The sequence below is a fragment of the Echinops telfairi genome, unplaced genomic scaffold (genome assembly GCF_000313985.2).
Source record: "Echinops telfairi isolate 266 unplaced genomic scaffold, ASM31398v2 ScPeMD7_1;HRSCAF=3_0, whole genome shotgun sequence".
NCBI lineage: Eukaryota > Metazoa > Chordata > Mammalia > Afrosoricida > Tenrecidae > Echinops > Echinops telfairi.
In genome coordinates this window covers 77,698,070-77,720,691 of record NW_022103896.1, presented here as the reverse complement: position 1 = coordinate 77,720,691, position 22,622 = coordinate 77,698,070, and the positions used below count along the sequence as shown (strand labels likewise).

The following is a 22,622-nucleotide window of genomic DNA, read 5'->3' as shown; positions in this document are numbered from 1 at the left end:
GGAGGAGACGAGTCAGTCAGGGTGCAGTGTAGCAACGATGAAACATACAACTTTCCTCTAGTTCTTGAATGCTTCCTCCCCCCCTCCCCACTTTCATGATTCCAATTCCACATCATGGGTTTTACTACTATTGGAACCATCCATTAAATGGGTGTACCATAATTGTAAGTAACGCTTTTCCTATTCTAGAACACAATCTGTTTCCAAGGTCCTTCTAGTAAAAGTGGTGCTGCAGCAACAATGGTGAGGTTCGCTTCCCTGCCTCTGTCACAATTGTGCTTTAGCATCACTGTGTCACCTCTCTGATCAAAACAAAACAAAAACTCACTGCTGTCTGCGATCAAGGCAATGCCCACACTCAGAGTGACCCCACAGGGCAGGGTAGAACGGACTGTGCATTCCAAGACTGTCCACTCTTCACGGGAGTAGAAATACTCATCTTTCTCCCCACCTCTCTGACAAGAGTTTATTCGTAAAATGGGGGAAATGATGACCATGCTTCATTGACTTGGTACCATCATTACATGATAAAGCATTTGAAGCACACTGTAAACTGTTATTGTTATAGGCCAGGTCTTTATTTACTGAGTTGCTATTGTCAGCTGCCATTAAATTTGAATCACAGGGACTCTGCCTATCACAGAGCAGAACACTGCTGGGTCCGGTGAGTAAAGGTTGCCAGAAATAAAAGAACTGGGTCAAACAAACATAGTGATCATTTTTTTAAACTTATCATTCTTGAAACAAATGTTAAGATACCTCACGGCCTCTGAGTCAATCCTGACTCATCTCTCTCCCAGGGAGCAGTTGCTAAGTTCAAACTGCTGACTTTTTGGTTACCAGCTCCATACATAACCCACTAAGCCAGCCGGGCTCCATCTACTAACCTTGAAGTGATAGTTTTACTGTATAAGAACTAAAAATATTTTGGAGTCATTTTAAATGCTTAGAATATCATGATAAAGGGAAAAATCAACCGGTTATTGTTTTAATGTATAAAATAATGTAGTTACTACTTTTGAACCTATTTTCAATTACCAATATTTAGTATAAGTTACTATTTGATGTTTTATTTCCCCTTAGGATCATTCACTTCTATGCTTTCAATTTTATTGAAATTTTGAATAAGTGTATTATTGCTTCCCTTTCTCTAACATATAACCAAATTTAAAAATTGGAAATCCTAGTGCATACAGCTATAATATAAAATTATAGAGAACACTTACTGTAAGTACACATGCAATCTTCTTGGCTACAGACGGAGTAATTTGAAAAGCATGAGCATACTGCCAGCCTTCCAGATCAAAGATAGCTTTGACACCATTGCGTTGAGTTTCTACATCCTGGACAATGAGCTCCGAGGTGATCAGACTTAAGCGAAATGCCTCATAAGCTGTGAAAACTTTTGGGTCCCAGTGTGCTAAGGGAAACAAAGAATAGCAAGTCAACCTCGTCTAGAGACTCCGAAAGCTCTGCAAATGAACACAAGTGATTTCTTAGACGTAAAGGCTTAGTAGAAATGATAAAGGCTACAAAGATCGTGGATATTGAGTATTAGGTCAAACTGGCAATGCCAGGTGCCTGTGTCTTCCTGTTGTTTTCGTTGCTGACTGAGGTGGAGACCACCTCATTGTTCCCACGTTCAACTGCTCCCTATAGTGTTCTTGCCTGTGATGATTATAGGGCTTTCTGGGTGGCACAAACAGTTAAGCTCTTCACCACTTAATTATCAATGTTGGTGGCTTAAGTCCACCCAACAGGGACTGGCAGTCTGCTTCCAAAAGGTCCCAGCCTTGAATCAGTCTCTTCTTTGCACGTATGGACTCATCCATTATGAGTCACAAATGATTCCATGGCAACCAACACCAACTTCACAAAAGTCCATCATCCAGCCTCTCCTCTGTGGAGTTGCTGGGGGTGTGTCCTCAGCCCACTGCACGCTGTGCCACACAGGTTCTTGTTTCTCCCTCCAGAAAAACCAACCTCACTCACTACCAGAGTCAGGGCCAGGGTAGAATTGCCCCTGAACAGTCCCATGCATAACCACAATGCTACCAGGGGCTCCTTCGGTTTCTCCCTACTTTCTCAAACTCCTAGAAAAGGACATATTTTCTTGAGTGTGGGGAAATGAAGATGGATGCAGGCCAAACTTGATTGCCGGATGAAATCCCAGCACAAACATGCCAGAGAGGACTAGAACAAAAGAAAAGAACGTTTGGAAACTGATTGTGGTAGCAGTTGTAAAATACTGCTTGATGTGATAGATGCCTTAACTACTAACAAAAAATAATAATTTTTTTTAAGAATTAAAAAAAAAGATAGGGTTGCCTTTTAGTATGGTCCAAGCTTAGAAGTGTTGGCAACAGGACAGGAAAGGGGCTGAATTATGAAAAGGTACCAGAACCCTATCCAAGAATTTGCCATGAGGAAATACATGAGGAACAGACAGGCCATTGGAACAGTCTGACACTTCATCAGTGACAATCAGCACATAATGGAGCCATCTGCCCACAGGCTGGAATCATAGGTGTGGTCTTAGGACAAAGGCCCACCAGGTGACAGCACACACCCAAGAGAAACAGGAAGTACCTGTGCTAAGAAAAGATGTTACTGGTATTCTTATCTGCACATCGCATTCTTGCCCCACTATCCCTGAAGCATGCCATGGCCTGCAGAAATGGACTGACATCTTTTAAAAGGAAATGCATTCATTAAGAATCTTAATATACCTCAAGCAAAAAACAAACAATGAAAAAACTCAACTTGGTCCCAAGAAACAGCTGATGGACTTGAACCATTATTCTTGTGGTTAGCCAGTTACTATCAAGGAGGAGTGGTGGGGGGTGAGGGGTAGTTAACTGACACTTTATTTTCTTAACTGTGGATTAGGTATTAGGTGGAGGAATTTACATTTTAGACAATCAATGCTATATTCAACAGTTCAAACCACTGGTGCCCTCTGATTTCTGGGTTCCCTCTTTTGGACCTCCAACCTTGCCCTTATTCCTGGGGGAACCTCCAATGTTTGCTTGCTTTGATATGCAGGTCTTTTTCTTATGTTTTATCCTTATAGTAGTGTTCTCATGAAAGATTTGTCCTTTTGTGATTGACTAACTTCACGCAGCATAATGTTCTCCAGGTCCATCTATGTCATGAGGGTTTTCATGGTTTCAGTATTGTTTTTTAGCATTGCATAGTATTCCATTGTGTGTGTACAAGTTTCTTTATCCTGTCTTCTAGATGGCTATATGGGCTGTGTCCAACATCTTGCTATTGTGAACAGTGCTTCAATAAACATGGGAGTACACATGTCTGTTCATGTTATGGCTCTTATTTCTCTAAAGGATATAATTAGCACAGGTTTTATTGCATCATATGGAATCTCAATTCCCAGATGTTTGAATTGTCATATTGCTTTCTACAATAGTTGTACATATTTACAGGCTCACCCTTTCCAGAATCTGTTGTTTTCTGAGATTTTGAATTGGACTGTCATTGTCAGTATAAGGTGATATCTCATCACTGCTTTTATTTGCATCTCCTGGATGGTTAGTTACATTTTCCCATGTTAGTTAGCTATTTGGGTGAACTGCTGATTCGTGTTCTTTGCTTAGTTGTTAATTGGAATATTCGTTTTATTTTTCTCTGACTGAGGTATTGCAGTGTGCTTTAGATTTTAGAGATTTGTCCCTTGTCCATTGTATTGTTGCTAAAGATTTCCCCCAATCCATAAGTTCTCTTTGTATCCTTTTGGTGAAGTATTCTGATACACATAAGTGTCTTATTTTTGGTAGGTCCCATTCATCTATTTTGTCATTTACTGTGTGTACTTATTATATTTTGCAGTATGTCTATTCCTTGCAAAAGCACTCTGGAGCTTGCCCCTTTTGTTACATTGATGATCTTTATAGTTCTGGGCTTTCGTTCAAGTCTTCGATTTATCTTGAGTTCGTTTTTGTACATGGGGTGAGTATGTGTCCTGCTTCATTCTTTAGCAGGTGAGGTCCAATTTTTCCATTTTGCCAATTTTCACTATTTGTTGAAGAGATTACAGTATCTCCCATTTAATGTTTTTTGACACTCTGTTGAAGATCAAATGTCTGTAGGTGGATGGATTATTTCTGGGATTTCTCTTCTGTTTCACTGGTCTATGTGTCTATCAATATACCAGTACCAGCCTTTTTTTTTTTAACTACCATGGGTCTATTCTGGGTTTGAGGTCTGAGAGATCTCCTTTGTTATTTTTCTTAAGAAGTTCTTTGCTTATCCTGGGTGTCTTCGCAATTCATATAAAGCTAGTTATTACTTTTTTGTTTTGTTTTGTTTTAAAGAATAAAGTTGAAATTGAAATTGCATTGTATCAAAATTTCATTGTATTTATAGATTGTTTTAGGCAGTATTGGCATTTTCACAATGTTAAACCTTTCTATCCATGAACATGGACTATTGTTCCATTTATATAGGTCTGTCCTGTTTTCTTGTCATTGTGTTCTGTAGAGTTCTTTGTACAAGTCTTTTGTTGGGTTTATTCCTAAGTAGTCCATCTTTTGTACAGTGATTGCAAAAGGTACTGCTTTTTCAATTTCCTTTTCAGAACTTTCTTCATCAGTATACAGGAATCTGATTGATTTTTTGTGTGCTAACCTTATATCCGACCATGGTGCAAAATCTTTCCATTGTTTCCAATAATTTTTTAAATCAAGTATTTGGGCTTTTATCCATATAAAATTATATCATATGCAAATAGTGAGATTTTTCACTTCTCTCCCCATTTGAGTACCTTTGATTGTTGTTTGTTGTGTAGTGGTTCTGGGTAAGACTTCCTATGCATTGTTCAATAAGGATAATGATAAGAAGGTTCCTTGTCTGGTTCCTGTTTGCAGGAGGAATGCTTTCAATTTTTGCCAATTAAGCAAAATGTTATCTGTCAAATTTTCATATATGGCTTTTATTGTGTTGAGAAATTTACCTCTGTTCCTATTCTGTTGAGTGTTTTTTATCAGAAATGGATGTTCATATTGTTAAATGCCTTTTCTTCATCAATTGATATGATCATGTGGTTCGTATTTTTAGTTTGGTGGATTACACGGATTCTTTTCTAATATTGACCCATCCTATGTAAATCATGGTGTGTTTTATTGAGATTATAATTCAGTGTAAGCTCAAAATCCATTCCTATATCTATGGTTTATATATGTCTCTGGTTCATCTTAGAGACATCATTGATATTATCAATCATCCCTCTGGGACATAAGGTAATTCTATTGATAGTGTCATTAATTAAACTAAAGGTATAGAATTGAAAACACTGTTGAAAAAAAGGGACATTATATAAGTATAGACTGACTACCATCTGCAATGCGTGAATTGTTGACTAGTACAAATTAAACTCTTAGGTGACTGGACACTATTTACACAAATCAGGGGAGCTGGTGATTGGGCAAAGCTTTCTATAATATTCATTGATAGCAGAAGAACCAGGCGTACCAGATTAATACATGTAATAATAAAGCAAGGAGCTATTAATTATATGGTAGTTCCAGGCTACCATTAATTGGGCATCCTTAAGGTAAGAGATCCAAACCAAATTCCAATGACTGCCAGTTCTATACCCTAGAGATAGCAGTTATCTGATTCTTCTCACACAAGAGAGTTTTGGCCTTAACTCCAAGGGTTACAAGTGCGTTCATTTAGTGAGATTTCCACATGGAGTCTTTCTGGTGTGGCCTATGAAGGATGTAAGGTGCCTCAAAAAAAAAATTTTTTTTTCTAAAGTCCCAGTATGTTTACTAAGGTTATGTCTTCTTGTTCTATTATTCCTTTAATCATTATGTAATGTCCTTTTTGTCTGTCATGATTTTTTTTTGTCTTGGATTCTAATTTTTTGGAGATTAGTATTGCCACTTCTGATTTTTTTTCCTTTTTCTTCTTGGTTGCCTTAAGTTTGATAAAAATTTTCCCCCTTGAATTTCAGACTACTTTTGTTCTGGCCTCAATGTATTTCTTGTAGCAGCGTATTGATGGGTGTTGTTTTCTTATCTACTCTCTGTCTCTTGACTGGTGCTTTTAACATTCAATATCATATTGATATGTGTGAGGTTTTGCTGTCATTTGGGGGGGTGTAGGGTTTTATTGGTTTCTTTTTCCTTCCTATATTTCTGTGTTATTTTTAGTACTGTTTTCATTGTATCGATTTCTGCGTAGTAGTGTCTTGCATGTTGCTCTAAGATTTGTCTGCTTTTGTTGTTGATTCTCTGTGAAAAATGTTCCCTTCAGTGCTTTTCGTAATGTTTATCTTGGTTTTACAAATTACTTAATTTCTCCTTGTCTAGAAATAAATGTATTTCTCCCTTATACTTGAGGGCTAGATTTGCTCGATGTAAGATTCTGGTTTGGCATTTTTTCTTCTTCTTTCGCGGTTTCATAAATGCCACTTCATTGTCTTCTTGTTTGTGTGGTTTCTGCTGAATAATCCCATTATTCTTGTTGATTTTGCTTTGCAGGTGGCTGTTCTTTCATCTAGCTGCTCTCAGGAGTCTTTCCTTTTCCTTGAGCTCTAGGAACTTGACTAAGACAGACCGTGATGCTTTTCTTATGAGCGTGCACTGCGTGGGGCCCTTTCATCTTCTTGAGGAGTTATTTTCTCCTCTTTTATGGAGTTAGGGAAGTTTTCTTGCATCATTTCTTGTTCTATTTTCTCTCTGCATATTTTTGTTTCTTGATGCTCTGGGATTCCAATGCAGCATAGGTTGTACCTCTTGAGAGTGTACTACATAATTCTTGGACTTTTTACAGATTACTTTGCTATTTTTTGTTAATTATTTTTCTCATCAGTCAAGGGGATTCTCTTAAAGTCCACTAACTCAGCTTTCCATTTCTTTGGGTTTTACTGCTTTTACTGGGTTGTCCAATCTGTTATCATTATTTATCCTCTGGAATTATATTTAGTGTACAGTTTCTAGTTTTTTGTTCATTGTGTTCTTTCAAACATTCCCTCCATCTATTGAAAGTAGTTGAATATCATTCTTTTGAATTCTATTTGTTAGTTTCATGGCTTTTCTTCAAAATATTCCATTGGATCTAAATTTTGTTTCGCTGTTTGTGTCCATTTTTCGTGTGTGTGTGTGTGTGTGTGTGTGTGTGTGTGTGTGTGTAGACCACAACTGACTCTGCAGCATCATGGTGCAGCTGTCAGTGGTGTAGGGCTACTGGGTCATGTGGGAGTAGTTGGCTATGTCTTCTCAGGGCAGGGGGCTGAAGGGAGTTCCTTGATGAGGCAGAGGGACAGTTGGAGGCTTCCCTGCTGGGATGCAGGAAAGACGAGAGACTTCCTTGCTGGGGCATGAAGATGTCCTCGGTCATCCTTGCCAGGCCTTGGGAACAGCTGAGCCTGCGTTGCAGGGGCACTGTGATGCTCGGGCCTTACTTGCCAGAATTGGGGGGAAAGCAGTGGCTTTCCTCCTGGGGCATGGTTACAGGTTTGAAACCAGCAGAGGAGCTGTGGGAGAAATATTGGCTTTTTACTTTCATAAAGATTTACAGTCTCAGAAACCCACAGCAGCAGTTCTACCTGACCTCTAAGTTTACTGTGAGTTGTAATTCACTCTGTGGCCGTGAGTTTGAAGTTTTCAGTATAATGGTTCCAGAGAGGGGGAAAAAGGGGAGGGAAAAAGCTAGCATAATGAGAATAAAATATTATTTTAAAATAATCAATTGAAATCTCAGTCAAGAAAAATCTCTGTTGAAGGGCCCAAATACAGAAGGGAAAAAAGTACTAACAAATAAGCAGTGAGTTGAAAAGTGAAGCTGAGGCATCATCTCAGATTCAGCCCCAAAGGTCAATATGTACACATAAAACACATGCAGGAGTTCAAACTCTAAGACACTCGGTCTCTGTAAGTAGATTAACTTAAAAATGGAATCTTAAATCTATTTGTAAGGAGCCCTGGTGGTGTGGTGGTTCCTCGTTGGGCTGAGAGCCACATGGTCGGCAGTTCGAAACCACTAGCAGCACCGTGGGAGAAAGAACAGGCTTTCTATTCCAGTAAATAGTTACAGTCTCAGAAACTCACAGGGGGGTCACTATGAGTCAGTATTGGCTCAGTGACAGTGAGGGTTTTTTTGTTTGTTTATTTTTAGATTTTAATTTTAAGTCTTAACATAAGTCCGTAATCCATGTTGAATTTTAAAGTTGCCTTTTTCTAATAAGAGTTGATTTTTCTTTTTCCTCTCCTTGGTGGCATAGTGGTTACATTTTAGTCTGCTGACCACAAGGTCAGCAGTTTGAAACCGCCAGCCACTCAGAGAGAAAGATAAGGTTTTCTATTCCCATTAAAGACTTATAGTCTTCGAAACCCACAAGGGAAGTTCTACCCTGTCCTATAGGGTGGCTATGAGTTAGAATTGACATGATGACAGTAAGGAAATGATTTGTTGTTCTATTTTGTTTCAATATATCCAAGCTGGTGGGATGGGTGTGCTACTCTGGTCAGTGTGGGTATGAGTCTCTGACTGCTGGGCATGTAACACAGTTGAGGGCAGGCTGGGTGGATGCTGGTGGCCTGCTGTTATTAATCCAGTGATGCTGGAATGGATGGTTCTACTTGCCCAATGGGTGGGACAGCAGACTGGTGGGTATAGCTGTGTAGGGTCAATGGCTCCTGACCGATGGGTAGTGGAAAGAAGGAGGAATTAATAAACAAAAACAGCCAAGGGGAGGGAGAAGGAAAACATTAGAAAGAATGAAAGTATGGGGGAGCTGGGTGACACAGTATAAGCCCTACCTGCCAGTCATAGCAGCAGCATGAACATGATGCCTAACCTACGAGGGGCACCATGCCAACTACAGAGGTTATGCTCCTGCATGCAGCCTGTAAGAGCATGCCTTGTAGATGTCTCAGATGGTAAGCACAGGGCACTGGGGGAGTGGAGGGACGAGTTGGGTGGCCACAGGAGCAGGGTTGGGCTCACCTCAGTTGGGTGGGGAGGGGTGTGGGGAAGCTTTACCTGCCACCAGGTAAATGGGAATGTGTGTGGGAGGGGGTGAGGCTACATTCTGGCTAATGGGACTTTGTTCAGAGTAAGAGAGGAGAGTATACTTTTATAGGTATAGGTCACTAACATGGTCGCCAGTTCACTTGTGTCAGTGAAGCTAGTCATTTGGTCCATGCCCTGACTCAATGCCTATAGCCTCCACCCAGCAGGTCTTCCGCACCATGTGGGTCACCCACCCAAATGAGCAGAGACCACAGCTTGGTCAGATTCTTGAGCTTTGACTTTTGACACTCAGGCTTCCAAAGCTGTCTTCTGTATCTACTTCACTTATTTTCTCGGGTCATTGTGGAAGGAGGGACTCCCCGCTGTCTCTGGGTAAGCTGTCCTACTCAACCTCCTTGACTTTGCATTGCTTTCATAGTTAATTCCTATCAAGTTTCTTTCATTTAGGAAAAATATTACTGTGAGTTCACCATACCATTTTTAAGCCTGTCATTCACAGGTAAATTTACTTTGCTGATTTATTGAAACCACAAGAATAGACTCTATAAACTCCTAGAGCACTTAATATTTCAACTGTGGATATTATTGGACAAAATAAGGATTTTTAGGACTTCTATGAAGAAGCTGATGAGATTTTCAGATGACTACTGACCTAGAATTACATGGAACCAAAATTAACTTCATTGCACTGAGTAAACCAAAAAAGGCACTATAGATGTATTTTTGAGACACTTATTTCACAATACATGGGTGGAAGTATAGGCAGTCGGGGGCAGGTCAGACCACACCCAGGGAGGTACATGTGAGTCCAACATAAAGCAGGGGAAAGGTGGAAGGAGGCGGGAGAAAGGGGGAGAAACTGAGATGATGACATGGGGGCAACAGGGCACTGACCCACCCAAGGAGAGAGTATTGCTTGTGTCCCCACAGAATTGTAATATGCATACAGACCCCACCATGATGCGCCAAACCAGGAGGTCAATGTAACACACGAAGGAATCCATGAAAAGACTGGACTACAGGGCCAGCCCCAACCAAAACCAGCCTGACCCCCACTCTGGAAGTGTGTGCTGCAGAGAATGACACTAGACCTTCTGGTGGGGGAAAGAAACCGACCTACCATACCCAGAGGTAAATGGGAGTAAATGAAGGGGGAGGAAGAGAGTGGAGCCCACCATGCCCTGAGGATGATATCCCCACTGAGAGCAGCCAAGGACAGAGAGGACCATATGGCCGACCCCACTATGAGACATGACATCCCGCACTGACCCATAGCACTACACAGGGACAACACTAGAGACACAGTGTGGGAATTGTGCCCGATCTGACCCCACCACACCGAGGCAAAACACTAAGGGCAGACAACAGAACAGCAAGGGGAGCAGAGCAAGGAAGTCCCAAGGGAGTACCAAAAATAGACTTTGAGGCCAGGGCATGGCACCCCATCAAACTCGACCAGAAAACACTCCTAAAGATCAACAACGAGACCTTGAACTATTTACACGCTTTTCGCTTTTTTTTTTTTGGTCATTTTTTTTTTTGTTGCCGTTGTCCTTGTTTCCTTTTGTCGCTTTGTTTTGCTCTGTCTGGTATTTATGTGCATATTATTATCTCCGCAGGCAGGTCTATCTAGATGAGATAGGCTAGATAAACAATCTGGAGGAGAAAACAAGGGACCTATGGTACCAGGGGGACATGAGAGTGGGGGAGGTAGGGGAAAGGAAGTGGTGTTAACCAACCCAGGGACAAGGGAACAAGTGATCAGATATCAGTGGCAAGGAGGGTGTAAGAGACCTGGTAGGGATTGATTAAGGGCAATGTAACAGAGAAGAATTACTGAAACCCAAATGAAGGCTGAGCATGATAGTGGGACAAGAAGAAAGTAAAAGGAAATAGATGGAAGAACTAGGAAGCAAAGGGCATTTAGAGAGGTCTAAATACAGGCATGTACATATGTAAATATATATATATATGATAGGGAAATAGATCTATGTGCATATATTTATAGGTTTGGTATTAAGGTAGCAGATGGACATTGGGCCTCCACTCAGTACTCCCTTAATGCAAGAACACTTTGTTCTATTAAACTGGCATTCCATGATACTCACCTTCCCATCACGATCGCTGAAGACAAATGGGTGCATAAACAAATGTGATGAAGAAAGCTTATGGTGCCCAGCTAACAAAAGATAAGAGCGTCTGGGGTCTTAAAGGTAAACAAGCCGCCATCTAGGTGAGAAGCAGCAAAACACACATGGAAGAAGCACAGCAGCCTGTGTGACCACGAGGTGTTGAAGGTATCAGGCATCAAAGAACAAAAAATCATATCATTGTAAATGAAGGGGAGTGCAGAGTGGGGAGCCAAAGCCCATCTGTAAGCAACTGGACATCCCCTTACAGAAGGGACTCAAGGAGGAAATGATCCAGTCAGGGTGCAGTGTAGCAACGATGAAACATACAACTTTCCTCTAGTTCTTAAATGTCTCCTTCCCCACCACCACCACCCCTACTATCATGATCCCAATTCTACCTTGCAAATCTGGCTAGACTGGAGGATGCACACTGGTACAGATAGGAACTGGAAACACACAGAATCCAGGACAGGTGATTCCCTCAGGACCAGTGGTGAGAGTGGCGATACCCGGAGCGTGGAGGGAAGTGGGGATAGAAAGGGAGAACCGATTATGAGGATCTGCATACAACCTCCTCCCTGGGGGATGGACAACAAAAAAGTGGGTGAAGGGAGATGTCGGGCAGTGTAAGACATGACAAAATAATAGTAATTTATAAATTATCAAGGTTTCATGAGGGAGGGGGAGGGGGAAGGAGGGGAAAAATGAGGAGCTGATACCAAGGGCTCAAGCAGAAAGCAAATGTTTTGAGAATAATGAGGGAAACAAATGTACAAATATGCTTGACACAATGGATGGATGAATGGATTGTGATAAGAGTTGTATGAGCCCCCAATAAAATGATATTTTTAAAAAGATGTATTTGTGAATATTGCTGCTGTTCATGGTTTCATTTTCTAGATAGGATATTTGTGTTGTAATTATATAATCATTTAATGTCTATTTTTTGTACCGCATTAGAAAACGTTATAGTTCATGTCAAAATTTTAATTGCATGTAATCAGAACATTTTAAATGATTCTCCTTGCAGACTCCAAGAAATAAATGCTGAAATGACTATGATAAGAAAAGTAGTTTTTTTCAAACTGAATGGCTTTCCATTATGTTGCTTTTACCAACTGCAATATTGTTAAATGTTGTCAATATTTAATCCAGTACTCTAAGGAAGGCTTTCACAGATTAAATAAATGTTTTGATTACTGAAATCCAAAATTCCCAAATCAATCTGTTGTACCAAGTGACCATGTTTGAGGCGGTACCACCCCCCCACCCCCCACCCCCCGAAAAAATGGAATTCGTTTTTCAAAGGTATGTATATACATTTTTTTACAAAACAACCTTATCACCTTCGAAGTGCTCTCCATCACACTTCATACATTTGTCCATTCTATGATTCCATTCTGGGAAACATTTTTAAAACTTGGATGGTTGTTTAATGGATTTAATTACTTGGATGATTGACAGCACCTCCCTAGTTTTTTCTTCACCTCTTCTATGCCATCAAATCACTGTCTTTTCATGTCCATCTGCCTTCGTGGAAACAAAAAGAAGTCACATGAAACAAGGTGAATAATGTGCATGGGGCCAGAGAGGCATGCTGGCTTTTGCTCAACACTGACGCTCTGAGATGGCTGCATGAGCAGGTGCATGGTCTTGGTGGCAAAACCAGTCCCCATCTGCCACATATTCGGGCCTTTTTTGGGTTGCAAACTGTTATGTAATCTTTGCAGAACCTCTAAATAGAAAGCCTGATTAATATCTGACCTGGTGGAATGAACTCCAAATGCACTATGAGACAAGATTTTCGTCCATTCAGGAAGTTAATAGATGTCCAGAACAAGGTTTGTCATCAATCGACATTTCACCTTTTTTGAAATGAGAAAACTGCTCATACACTTTAGTTTTTTCCCCCAGCGCTGTCCTTGTAAGCTGTGTTCAACAGCACAACAGCTTCTGCACATTTTTCCTGAGCAGGAAACAAAATTTCATAGCCACAGGCTGGTCTCTTAAATTAGCCATCACAAAAACGAGGTTCAAGTGATACTATTTTATGTGATACTATTTTATGAAAAAGTTCACCTGTGACCTGAAAGAACAAACATCCCCAGCCAATGAGATGCTGGATGCTCACCTAGTCGGTGAAATTGTGTACTAAGAAAGCTCCACTCACCCAGGGCAACTGGGTTTTTTTGTTTTGTTTTGTTTTGGGTTTTTTTTTGGGGGGGGGGCTCTTTATATAATGAAAAAGAGTATTAGCTAAAAGATACCCTAGATACTCATTGGAAAGGACATTATGTCCTTACTCATGTATCACTATGTTAGATGGAATTAAGGCATGAATTCACTTCTCCCAATTCAAGAACACTAGCACCTTTCTGGACTAGTCACCCTGCTGAAAGACCCAAACTAGAATCGAGGCACCCCGATGTCAAGAAGTAAGCCGCTGACTAAAGAACACAGTGCTAGTTGCTGAAATACTTGTTTGGACTTAGATTCCTCTTGATTGTTACTGTGGTCATTGTGATTGGACTATTGCAGGTTGGTAACATTGTTCCTTGCATTAATACTTTGGTTTTTTTCTCTGCAAACCCTTGCCTTTAATACTAGTCATGTGTTTTACATTTTTTACTATATCTTTTCACTCTTCATTATTGACATCACAAAGGGGCTAACTAACTTGCCCTTATTTACTGTCTCTGGGCTCTTTTTCTCCATTATGAAGCACTTCTTAAGTCTTTTCATATTACTCACCACAACTGCTAGAAGGCATACCACAAAAATGCTTTTGTCAAATTAGCCTGCTCTGTCCCATGGCCAGCGAATCTAGCCAATTGCTGGATAGTCCGTGAATGTCTCAAGACTACAGAAAGACTCAGCTCAACTAGTTAGTCCAGATTGCTAGTGATCTTGCTGATGTCATGTCAACTCCAGAGAAATCTTTATAAACCTTCTTTGTTAAGTAGCTTTAGATAACAAACTTCCCTTGGATTCTTTGTCAACCCAGCAGAGAGGAGGATGTGTCATTGCTAATATCTTCTGTTGAACTGGGGTTAACACCTTTGTGGAGATGGAACGGGATATTAAAGAAATTTGCCAAAAGACAATTTGGTGCATTTCCCTCCTCAGAATGTATCCCCTTTCCTTGATATATTTTATTAATTACCTAAAGTCATAGCTTCTTACATAGGTATATTTTAACAAGGCTTACAATACTCAGGGTTATTTTATTATAATTAAAACAACTAAATTACACTATGAAAGTTACTACTGATGCCTTACTCAGAAAACTGACCCATTGCTCAGAATCACTGACACAGTGATTCATATCCATTCATGAAAATGCTTTCTACTCCTGCAAAGACTTACAGTCTCAAAAACCCGCAAAGGTAGTCACAGACTGTCCTGTAGGGTCACTATGAGTCAGGATCCACTGGGTGGCGGCTAGGTTTCTTGGTTCTGGTTTTTAATTCCATCAATGGACTTATAACCCTGTCTCTAAAGGCGTCTTACTTTGCATAGCAACAAGGTAGTTCCTCTAAGGTGGCTCTGCTCCACACTATCTTTTCTCAAAATATCATTGAACTCTGAGTGCTACTTCAGACAGTGCCCAGTCATTCAGAGAAAATAGCATCTGGGGTTTTAAAGATTTGCACTAAGATAAGTGGCACTCAAAGAAAATGTGAGTAACAAGGTAGAACATTTGAGTAATGAAATCTCAGAAGAGTGTGCACACCATCCTATGTGTTGGCAGTAATCCTTGGTCAAGAGGAAGAAATGCATGAAAGTCCAAAATCAGAGGCACTTGGTCTGTGCCGATAGAACAGCTTGAAAATGGAGCCTCAGCTCTAACTTAAGTGATGACATGAATTTGGGATCCATGTTTAATTTACAAGTTGCCTTTCCTAACAGCGGTGTTTTCTCTCCTGTACCCAACCAAAATTATATTAGAAAACTTTACTCTGTGATGCAGGATGTCAGACACATGTTCTCAGAGTGTGTTCAGAGGATCTTCCTTCCTTCTCATGTAAATTCAGGATGCCATATCTCGTTCCCAGGGTGCATTGGGACACAAACGATTACCTGGAATGCCAATATATGCAGGACATTCTCAACAAATATGTTGTTGCAAGCAGGTTATTTTCTACTTATCTTACCTCCGTGTTCAAACAATGCAGTTTGATTAATGTGTAATTTTCTTAAGAAATGTCTGCACAATACAGTCTCAGTAAACGTATCCAAAGTTTATAGGTTAAGTTAATCAATATCTAGCATACTTGTTTAATAATCTCTGGTTTTGGAACAAGCCCTTTCCTGACATTGTCCTATCACTGATCTGTTGTTAGTACATGTATCCTTTAATCCCATGACATCTCCAGTATGAGAAAACTCAACTATAACATCTGAACATTATATCCCTGTTTGTTTGTTTGTTTGTTTTTTGTCTAAACCTTATGATAAATGCCTGGGAAGTTATTGTGCTTTGAACTCCTTGGTTTCACTGTGATGGGCCACAAAGAGTCCAATTCTAATCATTCTCTAAGCCCTTAGTAAAATTCTATTCACTCTTGAAACAGCACTCTTTTTTTTTTTATAGGAAAATATCAGATTCATTGAATCCTCTCATACAGGTATATATTACGCACACCTCTAAATAATCAGTCTACAGTCACAATGCACATTTTAAATCCACAGTGATCACAGATCACAAAAAATCATGCATACATAAAAAAAAAAAACCCCAAACCTATTTGATGATAGCTTGTGGCTTCAGGTAGTATGACATGATCACATAAAATAACAAACTTAATCTAGAGATCCATGGTTCGTAACACCTAGCCCACCCAACCCCCCAAATTGATGTTGCTCTAAAAGATTTTTTTTCTTGAGCTTTACACCACCAGCTTCTCACAAGAAACCTCTTGGACTATTCAGTTAATTCCTTGTTAGCAATATCCCGGAAACAGGCCTCTTTTCGTTCAATGGCTAGACAGCGACCTCACTTGGTATCTCCACACCATAGCTTCGATATGACACTGCCATTGTTCCTGCAACCTACTACCTATCTACCAAGTCCAGATGTAAAAAGGTCAAGTTTTCTGTACAACAAGAGTTAAGAATCATGCAGCTGAAACCAGATGTTTTCACATCTAACCAATAAGAGCTCCAAAAGGCAATGATACTGCGAACAAAGAAAAGGAGAGAAGTAAAAATGACAGCGGGAAAATGCCCTAAGCTAAAAACACGTATGTGCATCTTCAAATTAAAGGGTCCATGAGAACCTAAGAGAAGGGACAGGTGGTGGAGACTGAGAGAGGCTGAAGATCCATCACTAAGTGAGGGTAAAATTTCAAAATCCCAAAACGTCTGCCTTAGACAACTGCATAGAATGGTACTACTTTTTACTGAACTAAGGAACATTGGGAGAGATCAGGTCCTTTGGGGGAAAAGATTATTGTGGTAGTTATATAATCTGGTGTCAACTTGCCATGCAGTGGAGTCTAACCTGTCAATCAGGTCGCAGCTTGATGACCTCATTTGGAGGCGTGAAGGAGATAAATAGCTCACTGGAGGCCAGATACACTCCCTCCCTCCCTGCAAGACATTCCTGTTGACAAGCCAGATGGAGACACACTGATGGAGCCAGAGCCTTGGAGCTGGAGGAACCATGTGGAGACCCAAGGCAGGGCTGAGATCCTTCCACTGCCACTGGATCTATAAGACTTTCTACCCACTGGACTGTCATCTACCTGCATTCGGCATCATTGCATGGCAGTGTGAGTCTAAAGAGGAATTTATGGACTAGTATTGGACATATGGGCTAATATTGGACTTATGGACTTGATCTGGACTGGGCTGGGATGTTTCTCAATACACAATTACTCTTTGATATAAAACTCTCTCTTACACACATACGAGGATCTCCCTGGATTTGTTTCTCTCATCTACCTGGACTATTATTATACATGCATTTAATTGATGACTAGGTGTAGAGTTAAGTGAATAGAGTTGAAACAAAGAGCTGGTCTGGACTTCCAAGAAACTGAGTTGGTGAAAATTTGATTCTTGAGGTGGTCATTCACAAATTCCAGGGGGACAGGGATGGCCTCATTGCCCAAAGGTGAGAGAGTGTGATTGCTATGCTCAGAGGACAGAAGAGCAGAGTCTGGTGAGATCACTCCCACATTAACTAGGAGAACAGGGTCACCCAAAGCCAAGGAAGAAGAGTTACTATCCCAGTGAGCCAGAAATCAAAGTTGAAGCACAGGGCTGAGCATTGAGTTGAAGCATAGCATCAACCCAATAATCTACGGCAAGGCTAACATCCAGAGTGTGCAAGGCAATTGTCCAGACGATCTTAAGAGAAAATGTTCTGCTGTGGCTTAGACTTGATTGGTACTCATTATTTCTCTCATCTATTTATTTATTTGTTTGTTTTCTAAATTTTAACCTATATGTCCACTTTGCAATGCATGCTGCATGATAGCACAGCTAGTCACAAATCGGGTCCATGGTCAGAGGGAATTCACCAGGGGCTGTACCACATTTTTTAACTGAAGCAACTTTAAAATGTGTCCAAAAGGAGATCAAATTATATTACATTTTGACCTAAGTATGTTTGTCTTAATCAACTTTAAAATGTTCTATGTCTGAAAAAAAGGGTTATTCATATCCCTCAATTATGATTGGAGGGAATTCACCAGAGTCTTAACTCATGTGTAAACCCTGCAAATGGATTTTGGGTTTCCACTGTCATCCATATCCTTCTGCAGACCAGGTGTTCACAATTTAAGCTCTGAATGCCATACCCTCTTTCAAATTTTGATTATATTATTTACAATCCTTGGATCACACAGGCTGGTATGCTTCTTCCATGTGGACTTGGTTGAGGCCTCACTCAGATAGCTGCTTGTTTGAAAACAAGGCTTTAAGACTCCAGATGCTATTTTTCCTGAATGATGGGTACCATCTAGATTCGTCACCACACTTTTCTATAGCACCCAAATCTTCGGTGATCTCTTCACGATGTGAGCATCAAGTGGGGCCGTGCCATAACAACTAATTGTTCTCAGATCAGGACTAAAATTAAATGGAATCCCAAGATCCATTCATTAATCTATGGTTTATATGTCTCTAGTTCACCTTAGAGACATCATTGTCATTTTATGGTTAGAGAACATTATTAATCATTCCCCCTGGTGCATCAGTTCCATAGTCATGAAGTCAGTGTTGGCTCATAGGGACCCTACAGTGTTGGTTAAAACTGCCCCTCTGAATCTCCAATTCTGCGCATTTTCACAGGAGTAGAAAGCCTCATCCTTCCCCGGTGGAGCTGGCTAATGATTTCAAATTGCTGATCAAGCATCTAGCAGCCCAATGTATAACCATTACACATTTATAGTGTCATTAGTGTAGCCAATGGTATAGAATTTAACACACTATTGAGAAAAGGAGATTATGGGAGTATAGGCCAGCTATGAATCACAATATATGAATTGTTGACTTTTACGGACTGAACTCTTAAGGGAGGGGGTTGGGAATAGGGAAAATCATCCACTAACATTCATTCCCAGAAGTAGAGTCCTGCCTACCAAGTTAATACATGTCATAATGCATTTCTCTCATTTATAATAAAAATATCTACCTTGTGCTTGTTATACTTTGGAAACAGCGACTTGGATTCTAGATTTCATAAATTCACAGATGAAGATTTGAACTTGGAATTGATTTAAGACTTTGGGGAGATTATAATGGGGTGAATTTGTGTTACACATGGAAGGACATGAATGGGTGTGGCAATAGTAGAAATGGTATAGATTTAACTATGTCCCCCCTGAAATATGTGTCAACTTGGCTGAGCCTTGCTTCTCAGTATTATGCAATTATCTTTCTTTGTGTGATCTGAGGTAATCATACAATGTGTTGAAAATTCTCACCTCTTTGATGTTATTGAGGTAGTAGTAGAAGCAGTTATTTGAATGACACAGGATACAATTTACAGTATTATTTTATTATGTCTTGACTCAACCTCTTTTGAGATATAAAAGATATTAACAAGCAAACAGAGATCAGAGAGCCCCCTACTAGCACAAGAAAAAAGAGCCAGAAGTAGGGCATGTCTTATAGACCCAGAGTCCCTACAATGAGAAACTTCTAGCCTTGAGGGAAGATTGATGACTAAAATCTTCCCCGGAGCGAGACAGCTGACACCCTTCCCTGACAGCTGACACCAGAACTTAAACTTCTAGCCTCCAATAACATAAGTTTGTATATTAATAAATCCACCCATTTGTGGTATTTCTATTATAGCAACACTAGATAACTGAGACCATATATCTTTTCCACAGTTAAAAACATAGACACACACTCATAAGGTATTTCAAGAAAAAGAAGGTAGTTCACTGTAGATAAGTCAAGTAGGATAAGACTAAAAATGTCCATTAGAAAAGAAAAGAGCTGGTGCTTTGTTAAGGTTATTTCTGGAGAGATGGGGTGGGGGGTGGGGGCCGAGGGGGCGGGGAGGATGAAACTAGACCATAATGGGTTGAAGTGAAATGATGTAAACACATGGACAGTGAATTCAATCAACATGAGAAATCATGTTGAGAAAGAAAGGAAAGGGAAGGTGGCTGGCACAGAGGCTGGAGCACTATAGGCTTGAGGAGGGGGTTCAGTTTTGTTTTGCATTGGAAATCCTTAACAGATTTATGGGTTGATTGATAGCATCTAGTATCAAGGAAAAAACACAGATATAGAAAAAGAGATCATGTGAGTGAAAAGCAGAGTTCCAATTCTTCTGGAATCAATCCAGATTTCGGTGGCCCTTTTGAAATTTTTAAGGAATTCTGGTGGTGGGCTAAAAGACACAGAGTTGCACGTTCAAAGTCACCAGTCACTTCTCAGGAGAAATATGAGGCTTTCTCTGCCCATAAAGATTTAGTCTCGGAAGCCTATGTGTACACAGTCACCATGAGTTGGAAAATATATTGCCATTTGTTTTTTAGTTTTGAACCTTTTGATGTGAAGTTTTGAACCATAAACCTGGAGCAGACTAGTTTCTAAAAGGCAGCTAAAAGTTTAACAATACTCTGACTAATTGCTAGACTCTTTTTCTTTAGCTACTGTGCTTTTTGAATAATTATCTCTATTCAGTCAGTTTTGAGAAACAGAAACACCAGAATCAAACCAGAGCTGAGTTTCAGTATAAACTGTTTTGAAAGACATGCTCTGACACCATCTTCATGATAATGGCGATGAAATTAGGCACAAGCATTTTTTAAAGTTCTTTCCTTTATAGAACATTTCTTAAAAGAAGCCTGAAGAAACTGGGTGCAACAGAATTACTGTTGGCAAAGAATAGTGAGAGTATCATGGATTGTCCGAAGAACAAATCTCTATCTTGGAGGAAGTACAGCCAGAATGCGCCTTTGAATAGAGGACGGCAATAACATCTGTTTCCTACACACTTTGGACCTATTATCTGGAGAGGCAGGTCCTTAGAAAAGGACATCATGCTTGGTGAAGTAGAGGGTCATTGAAAGAGCGGAAGAACCCCATGAGATGGACTGACATCATGGCTGAAACAATGGGCTGGAACACTAACAATGAAAGGATGGCAGAATGACCGTAACTATTGACAACAAGCTGAAATGTTCCCTGGTTTACAATTAGTGAATTATATACATTTCAACTAACTTCTATGGACTTGATATGTTTTTTGTTCTAATGAGAGATTTAAAATTCCTAAGAAGGCACAATGGAATGACCTTTGCTTTTTAAAAGCTTCAGAATTCTCTATTTGAATAACTTAACATGTAAAAATCAAACTAATGCAGACATTGGCTGAATGTTACAATGATAAAAAGTATACACAAGCCAACTGAAAATTTTCACACCAGAAGATAAGATTGACTAAAACTTCTAAACCAATCAGCATAGTTTTTCTAGACTTGTTCTCTCTTTCTGGTAGGTTTTGACTAAATGTGACTATTTAAATTAAAATTAAATCAAATTTAAAGTTGTATACCTTAGTCACATTAGCTACATTCCTGCAGCCACATGTAGCTATCATATAACAATTTCATCTTAGTAGAAAAGTCTATCAGGAAGCACTAATATACATCTTAAACTCCTCTAATTCACAGTTGTTGAAAGCATGAAGTCACAGTTCATAACATTTTAATTCCTTCTACAGTATCTGTTTATTTATTAGAGGTGTATCTCACTGCCATCAAGTTGATGCTGATGCATAGAGATCATATAGGACAGAGTAGAACTGCCCCTTTGAGGTTTTTAATTATTATTATTAGTTGGGAATTATAATTAGTTGAGAATTTTAAAATTATTATTAGTTGGGAATTAATACGTACATATATCATATCATCCCATATCTCAGTCATGTGAAGTAGAATTGTACAATTGCTACATGGACTTCTTGACATCATGTCCCTTTTACCCCCACCCCCCACCATCACTGTGCCCCCTTCCTCCCGAACCTCTTGTTCTACTTGCTGTCCCTGTAGGTTCATCAGTCCTGGGTTTCATATACTGGAAAATGGGAAAGCATATAACACAGCACCAGGAAGGTAACCTTCACTGACATAACACCTCTGAGATACACTCTATTATGAACAAACAAAACCAAGTAACACAATACACACCAAAAATACAGAAAAGAGGGGATCTAGTGACACCGTTTTAACTGTTCAGGTCAGATTTATGCCTTTGATCTTCTGTACTCCTTTCTCCCAAGCACTCTCTTTATGACCACTTTCCTCCCATCCCTCAATTTTAGATAGAGGGGGATCTCTGAAGGCTTATTCCCTACGTAGTTCCACAAATGAAACTGGGGCTCCCACTGTCACCTATCGCCTCTGTACACCAGATTCTCATAATTTAGGCTCTGATACTGATCCCTCCATCAACTTCAGATTATATGGATTCCAATCCTTCGGTGACTGATGATGGTGCGCTTCTTCCATGTGAACTTAGTTGACATCTCACTTAGTTGGCTACTTGTTTACAGACAATCCTTTAGGACCCCAGATGCTATTTTATCTGATAGCCAGGCACCATCTAAATTCTTCACCACATTTTGCTATAGAACCCATATCTTCTGTGTTCCCTTCCTGAGGGCGAGTATCGAGCAGGGCCATGATGTCAGAACTAATTGTTCTTCAGTTGGAGTTAGGATGTAGTGCGAGCCCAAATCCCAGCCCTGGATCTTTGATTGGTGGGGTTTTTGTTTTGTTTTGATTTGATTTTCTCCTTTGACTTAGCTGTGACTTAGGAGTAAATACATATGTCATATCATTCCATATTTCAATCACATCAAACAGAATTGTACAATTGCTACCACTATCAGTCTCCTTCCGTAACTCCTTGATATCATCTCCCTTTTATCTCTTCCACCCCTCTATATCATGCCCCCTCCCCTGAAACCCTTGTTCTATTTGCTTTCCTTTTGAGTATTTGAGATGGTAATTCTTTTTTTTT

The 22,622-nt window shown here is 39.9% G+C and overlaps 1 protein-coding gene across 1 annotated transcript in view; it reads right to left on the bottom strand.

Annotated features, from left to right (window-relative positions):
- The window catches only part of TTPA (alpha tocopherol transfer protein), a 46,553-nt gene that overhangs the window by 7,603 nt on the left and 16,328 nt on the right, over window positions 1–22,622 (bottom strand). Inside the window, exon 3 of the mRNA XM_004697756.2 lies at window positions 1,227–1,420. Coding sequence (XP_004697813.2) covers window positions 1,227–1,420 — 194 coding nt within the window. The remainder of the gene's footprint in view (window positions 1–1,226; window positions 1,421–22,622) is intronic.